We start from the raw sequence: 7,273 nt of genomic DNA on the forward strand, positions 1-7,273 counted from the left end.
TTGTGTGTGTGTGAGAGAGAGCCCATTTCATGTAAATTGCTGGGGAAGAAATGCACAGCCCCGCAATGCCCATCCCGGGCTCCCGGACTATACCTATCCACCGTTCACATACACATGGGATTGGCTAAATAAGTGCAGAGATGTGGTGTGTGGTGTGTGTGTATATATATAAAGACAGAGAGAGAGATATCATATTAATACGGCTGTGTTCCCAAGAGGAGCAATATGCCCGAATGAACGCCACAGCCTGCTTCCATCCTGGGGCATGCGAGATTACAACGAAATCCTTGTGCAAGCGAATATCCCATTGAAGTCAATGAATGATTTGCCACCAGGAAGTCTGAAGGATCCTAGCTAGCTGTGGGCAGTTGAAAGAGGTCCTCTTCAGTGTTCGGTCCCTTTATCCCATCTGCCCAAAGTTCATATATTCTGGTTGCTATACTGTGCTGTTATTCATTCGTTCATATTTCACTGCACTGATTCTTTTAGTGAATGAGATGCATGTTAAGAGAGGCAGGTAAATCAGCCCCCGCCCCAAACTTTTAAATCTTAATGCCTAGATTTGATTTGGGGCTTTTAGTACACTTCTTTGCCACTATCTGACATCGCAATCGTCCTATTATTCATAGAAGGAAATACCATTCTAATAATACTTTGGCGTACATGAAAGGCCCATCAGTTTTAATAAAGGAAGGAGATTTCTGCTTTAAAATTGATGGAAGGGGTTGGTCCTTATTGATGAACGTGGAGAATCCCTCCCCCCTTTGGATCAGTTTTTCGGATAAGCAGGTTTTATTAAAATGAGAAATAGTTTGAGAGGTATTTGTATCTTTCTTCCTCTTGAGCAGTCACGACAGAAATATGTCATTCGCCCCATTGTCCCGCGGACAAAAAGTTAAATGTGACAATAAAGTATACAGAAGTTCCTCAGCAATTTAACACACAGTAGATAACAGAGGTGTCAAAATGTCTTTGTTTCAGTGCACCATTTATATTCCTGACTGTTGAAGTGTAACTATAAGGAACTGCAAGAAAAATAAACGGTAGTAAGCAGTAATCTTAAGGGTTTTTTTTTAAACAAACACAATAAAAATATTTGTGATACAGGATTAAAATTTGTCTAGCTCTTTATTGCGACATGGTAACATATGGTAACAGTGAATTCTTTGGGCTATTTAAAAAGAGAATTCGTTACACAATTTCTGTCTTGAAAGAAACTATTAGCCCAGTCCAATATTTGTGTTTTTAGAATTTCAGGTTGACAGCTGCACCCCACTCAGACAAAAATCCAAGCAAAACCACGAATACTATCTTCCACTGTAACATACAAGAAGCAGAGGGAAGAAGAAATAAATTAATCTCAAGGAGGAGGAAAGACTTTACACACAAATGGTGTGAAAGTCACATACAAATGCAGAGGTTGGGGAAGGAGAGGGGACGAGGGGAAACTAACAAAAAAAGACAGCACTCGAATCTAAAACTCAAATGCAGCAAAGGAATAGAAAAGGAATAAGCCAATGGGAGACCTGAAGGTGAAATACAAAGGAAGGAAAATCGCCTTTGCTCTAATTTGCAGACTAGTGATTGTCTGAAGGAGTTCAGCTCCCTGTCACCTAATCTCTTCCCTTGGCGGCTTGTTAACGTTTGGCACAGGGTCTCTGTTCAGAGAATATTATACATTCGACATTCAAAAAGCCTCCTTACATATACATCACTTGCTAATTTCGTCAGCTTGTGCACATTTCAGCAACTGATAATAGGACATTGTTAGTTAAAGGACAAATAGCTCTGACCCACAAACTGACAGGATCTTTTTTTTTTCTGCCAGTTTCAGTCTGTCTCTTAAAAATAAAAGTTGGGAGGAAGGAGGAGACGAAATATTGGATTTCTGCTAAAAAACGATGGGTTTATATTACTGAGACAGGGAGAGAGGTAAAGAATGCAATTAAAACTGGAAAGTAATATACAGTATGTCACTGTTCTTTATGGCAAAAACATTTTTCTTGTTTCTAGAAATAACTGGATAATACTGTTGAGTTGCTATCTAGAAACCCTTTTAGTTAGTTGTTGAACAATCTGGTAAAGCATAAATCTTTACTTTGTATTATGCACACAAGACATTTTATTATCAGCAATTTTTCTTTCAAGTATTTCAGATTATACTTTTCAGTCATGTATAATTGGGCATAAATATTTTGCTGTGGTTTGGAGAAGTTCTGCCCCTCGATAGGTTATCTGGCCATAGAAAATAAAGTCCTAGCTCATTTCTATGGTATATTGTAGAAAGTAGTGTATATCAGTTTTTGCCTTCATAGTGCAGAAGCCTAAATTCCTCCTTATGCGCATACATCACTAGTGGTTTTTCCCCCCCTTCTTCTTTCCTGTTTTATCTTGGAATGTAAATCCTTCAAAGACTGAGCTATTTTAGTCTTTTTTCCCCCATAGGTGTCCACTTATGGGAGAGAACACGATTAAATAAACGTTGGATGTAAGTACTTTAACCGTATGTGAGCCCATGAAAGGGGCATATTATTTATAAACCTGAGATGAAGCTTTATCTTGTTAAAGGTACTTCTTCCCGCTGGTCCATGGATACTGAGGTTGCTTTGCTCAGCACCGAGGGTGTGAAAGTGAGAAAAGAGTCAGTCCTGGTTGTGGCTGAACAGGTAAAGTCTGATCCTGAAGGTCTCTGTGCCAGTCCATTGGACTGGCTGCTATGGCAAGCCAAGCATGAGCAAGGGCTGCCTCCAGCACTACTGAGTCCATGAGTTGGGGCAGGGTAAAGAGAAGGATGTCTGAATGCACAGAGCAGTTCTGGTCTAGGGTAAGGATGAGAGAGGACCCTAAAGGTGTCCAGTGGTCTCAGAGGGGTACTGAAAGGGGTGGCAGCAGAGGCCGAGGTGGCTCCAATGCCCATGTGGGAGTAGTAAGGAAGGGGCAGGTGAGATGGGAAGGGGTAGGGAAGATTGCCAGTTGCCGCTGCATGACTCATCATGTACGTGTAAAAAGCAGGATCTGCTGGGTGAGGCCAGGTCATGGCCAAACGCTGCCTCTTGTCCTTCATCCTGCGGTTCTGGAACCAGACCTGGGAGACACAGAGGAGAGAGAGAAGGCTCTTAAAACCTGCACAGGGTCGGGCAGACAGACAGGCCATGCCAGAAGATGTATTTTGGACACAACTGTTAGCTCCGTCTGTCCTCGCTTCAGACTGCGAGGCACACACACCAAAGTCCTGACTGGTACATTCATTTTCCACAGTGAAAATATTGTGTGCGAAGGTTGGTTTGCTGGCGAACGAGCGCTAACCCACTATTTTAACTATATAGGTTGAACTGGCAAAATAAAAATATATCGTTCAAATAATGAGCTGTCATAGAGTAAAAACTACAATTTGTCCACGTAAAAGTTGCTATAAATCTAGAGGGAGATCCCAAGTGGTGGCCTTTTTGTAGGCACTTTTTTCTTTCTTAGTTCAGAATTGCTCTCCTACTGTACTTGCTGTATATTTACACACACTCCGAACAAGTGTACCTACTGCCTAGAAGCACTGCATCCTTCGCAGCATCTTGTGAACTCCACCTGGGGCATTTGCTGTTCAGTTTGTGTTTTATTTCAAAAGGTTGAAACGTTTCTGTTAAATGCTTATTATTTAACATTTCCCAGAGTTTAAAGGTAACGAATTCTTAAAATCAGGTGAAAGGAAGATTAAAAACACTTAGAGGCTGGGCTGTCAGAGGCCTCGCTCGTCTGGTGGCTGGTAACGTTTATTAAAAGCTACCTATCGCTGCTTTTGTGCAGAAAGTAGCAGGGCGCAGCCGGGAAATGTTTGTTCTGAAAGCGCTTCCCAGCGTTTTGCAAGGAAGCCTGGCCGTTTAGATTTACATCGTGCTAATTGAAAACATGTCCAAGCGGTGTGTACCTTGATGGTGGTTTCTGGCAGATTTAAAGCAGCTGCCAGTTCACATCTTCTGGGCCTGGACACGTAATTCTCCCGGTAGAATTCCTTCTCCAGCCGGGCTATCTGCTCGCGGGTGAAGGCGGTGCGGTAGCGGCGCATCTGATCGCTGGCGTTGCAGGCCAGTGAACCCTGGGAGCCGCCGCTGCCTCCGTTGCCCTTGGGGGGCTCCCCCCCGCTGCTGGGGCTGCCACCGGCCAAAGCCTCCGAGCACTGCCCTGCACAGTGGAGGAGCCGAGAGCAGAGACACACGCGTGATACACAGACCGGGGGATCGCCCCCGCCCGCCTCCCCATCGATCCCCTGCTCCCGCTGCTGTCCCCCCCTTCCTCCTCCCTCCAACACAGGACAGTATCCGCAGCATCCTCTGTTCACAGGCGCAGCCCTGCGGACGCTCAGGGCACTGACCCCCAGCTGCCGGGGCACACAGAGCGTAGGGAGTGGGGGCATTTCCTTGGTGTTTACTTTCTGGAAGTAAGGGAGTGTGATCTCCCCAGTCCCCTCCTCGGATCCTACCAGGGGCTCCTACTGGTTGCGACGCTCCCTTTCCGCATTGTGTGTGGTAGGAGCTGAGCTCCTCAGCACCCAGTTTAAATATCAGGCTATGCCCCCCCCTCCAGTTGCGTGTTTTCTTTTTGTGGGTGTGCGTGTCCGTTCCCACCCCAGTCTTCTGCACCATGCAGTGCAATAGCCATAGCCAGCATCCCCAGCAGCAAACCAATGGCAAATGGCCTGGACAGAGACATAGCAGCAGGCAGAGAGCTCCTTCCTTACCAGGGGTGAGGGTGGAGATTTGGGGGATTCTTCCCTCAGAGTCAATATCCCCGCATGTTAAGTTTAAATAAAGCTCCTGGGCAAATTCAAGGGGAAATGACCTTGTTCTGTGCCCAGTCTCCCAACTTCTAGGGACAGAAAAGGAGCTGATTTGTTTTTCGAGTGGGGTGGAAGGAGGGGTGAGAGGGTGGGGTGACAGAAGAAAAAGGCCCGGACGCTGCGTTTGCTTTCAAATGCAGCCAGTTCTCATTGTGCCTGAGACCAAAGGCAATTAAATCATTGGGACCATTTCCGAGCTGGCGCCACCGAGACATGGAAGTGACAAGGTAATTTGGACCTTTAACCAACGTGCAAACAGGCACCTACTGCTGCAGCTTTGGCAGCCAGGAGTCTGCAGCGATTTTACGGTCTTTATGGCTGCTTCCGTGCTCATCCAAACACATTTCACCCTGCTCTCTGCCCGCACTTACACAAACCGTTTGATCTTGCAAAGCCTAGGGAAGGTTGCTCTCAACCCTTGAAAAACGCACACAAAACGGGGGGAGGGGAGGGAGGTTCCTAGTGCATGCACTATGGAGGAAAAGGCTCGCAGACGGGGTGTGAATTAGAATACAGTCTTGCTGCAGGAAAACTTGCAAAGGCAAGATATGAGGACGCGATTTAAATGAGGACGCGATTTCACCCACTCTGTTCAGTCATCAGGACTCTTCAGAGCCATATGCGCCTCCGGGTGTGTAACAGCCACATCTGCAAACTCCCCCCCCCCCCAGGTTTCATGCAGTACAAATGCATAAAAAGGAAACGAATTCGGGTACAAAACAACCCTATTCCTGGCCGGCCGGGCACTAAAACAAACGGAAGCCTGACAGAGATTTCACGCTCAAGGACACTAGTTACCCAGCTTGGCCGGCGCCCGAGCCCGGGGAAGGGAAGGGGGAGCAATGGGAAGTGGTGGGTACCTTTGCTGGGCTGGTACTCGGCGTTTCCCGTGGCGCAGTCCGGGGTGCAGCTCACCTCGATTTCCTCATAGAAATCCGACTCGGTGTCCGAGCTGCTCTGTTGCCCTTTGCTAGAGAGGGGCTCCGGGGCGAGTTGCTGTCCGGCCGAGAGCAGAGCTGCTGCCGCCGCCGCCGCCGAGCGACTCTCCGGGACCGTCCCTGTCCCTGGCAGCACTTCCACCTCCTCCTCTCCTCCTCCCCTTTCCCGGGAGGACAAGGGGCCAGACCTGGGGCTCAGGCAACTCCGATGGATCATCTTGTCCTGTGGTTCTTGGACTGGGCTTCCCACTGCTTCTGACAAATTAGAGACTCTCTTGCCAGCCAGAGTGCCAAGTTGACCTCCTTCCAGAAACATCACCATATCCTTTCTGGGTTCCATTGTGGTTTTCTTACCAAAAAAATCCAAGTAGCCCCCCCCCTCCCCGCGCCTCCCGCCCCAATCCTGTGCAACGCACAGACCAGTGCAGAGGAACCCGCGGTGAGATAGGGTGACCTTGTGATGCGAACGCTACACTGTGCAGTGCCGGCTCTGGGAGGGATCACCATTGCCTTCTTCTTTCTAAGCTGTCATCCTTAATGGTGCAATCGTCATTACAGTACCACCGGTGACGCCACACATTGATTGCGGGTGGATAAATAGAAACGTCTGCCACGCCAGAGATGAAAGGAAGAGCCGGAGCTAATGGCTAGCGGTGATGCACCAGGTGGAAGGGCTTGGGATGCGGAGGGAAGTGTGAAAAAGAGATGCATATGGAATTCAACTGCAAAGAGACTGTAACATGCGGAAAGACTTCCTCAGGGGGAAGCCTTGATAATTAAGTAACCTTTTGATTTTCCTTTTTTTTTTTGAAGCAGAACCTTGATCTATAACGCACCAGAAGATCCAGAGCTGCATTGTAGAAGTGTGAAGATACATATTCAAGCCTCTTCCTTCGACGCATTGTGTAGTGCTTTCAGCCAGCTTCCTTATCACCGCACATATGAGGTCTTAAGAATCTATTGCAAACTCGAGGATAAGGAAACGTTTTATTAATATTTCAGTGTATACGTAGCCTTGGTCACTTGTTCCGTTTCAACATTTTTCCTTTGACAGCGTTTGCTTTGTGATTTTCATTGTTACCAAGGGGGTGTTTTAAATGCTAGAATTGGCGCTAATGTGATTACTGCAGTTGTAAACTTCAAATACTATTACTGATGCGGTTTCCGTAATTGTAGCTGTCCTAGCTGTTTAGCACTTACCATTTGAATCTGCTTGTCTTCTTCCACAGTTTCCATTTGCAAGATGATTTTTCTGAGGTTGGGAGGTTCCCCCCTTTATAATAAAATACTTTGCATACGATTCTATTTTTCGCAAGAAGGGAAAACTGTCACAAAAACTGCCAGGACTTGAGAAGCAGGCTCAACAAAATAGAAGTTATCAAATCCACTCCTTATGCAAAATAGCAGATGCTGTGAAATATAAATGGCAGGGGCCACCATTTATACAGTACTGATCAAAAATAAGGAGCCCTATCTAAAGATAGCGTATATCTGCATACAAGCAGTA

General features: G+C 46.6%; 1 protein-coding gene across 2 annotated transcripts; it reads right to left on the reverse strand.

Moving 5' to 3' along the window:
• Positions 1 to 2,554: 2,554 nt before the first annotated feature.
• On the reverse strand, positions 2,555 to 6,106 carry LOC123362604 (homeobox even-skipped homolog protein 1-like). 2 transcript variants are annotated; one of them, XM_045003000.1, is made up of 3 exons: positions 5,697 to 6,106; positions 3,920 to 4,184; positions 2,555 to 3,085 (listed from the first exon to the last, which is right to left on the reverse strand). In XM_045003000.1, the coding sequence occupies exons 1-3, from the start codon at positions 6,104 to 6,106 to the stop codon at positions 2,555 to 2,557; spliced, it is 1,206 nt and encodes a 401-aa protein (XP_044858935.1). The 2 variants fall into 2 exon arrangements, with proteins under 2 accessions (XP_044858935.1, XP_044858936.1); XM_045003001.1 differs by having other exon boundaries at positions 3,920 to 4,173; positions 5,689 to 6,106.
• Between the last annotated feature and the right edge of the window lie 1,167 nt (positions 6,107 to 7,273).

Source organism: Mauremys mutica, chromosome 2 (genome assembly GCF_020497125.1).
Source record: "Mauremys mutica isolate MM-2020 ecotype Southern chromosome 2, ASM2049712v1, whole genome shotgun sequence".
Taxonomy (NCBI): domain Eukaryota; kingdom Metazoa; phylum Chordata; order Testudines; family Geoemydidae; genus Mauremys; species Mauremys mutica.

What these genes read in the sequence shown, in the direction of transcription:
- LOC123362604 (XM_045003000.1), bottom strand. Translation starts at nt 6,106, where the DNA reads ATGGAACCCAGAAAGGATATGGTGATGTTTCTGGAAGGAGGTCAACTT. An exon ending in GGAAACGCCGAGTACCAGCC is followed by an intron (nt 4,185 to 5,696) that starts CAGCAAAGGTAC and finishes CTCTCGGCTCCT; the next exon opens with CCACTGTGCAGGGCAGTGCT. An exon ending in TGCCAGAAACCACCATCAAG is followed by an intron (nt 3,086 to 3,919) that starts GTACACACCGCT and finishes TGTGTCTCCCAG; the next exon opens with GTCTGGTTCCAGAACCGCAG.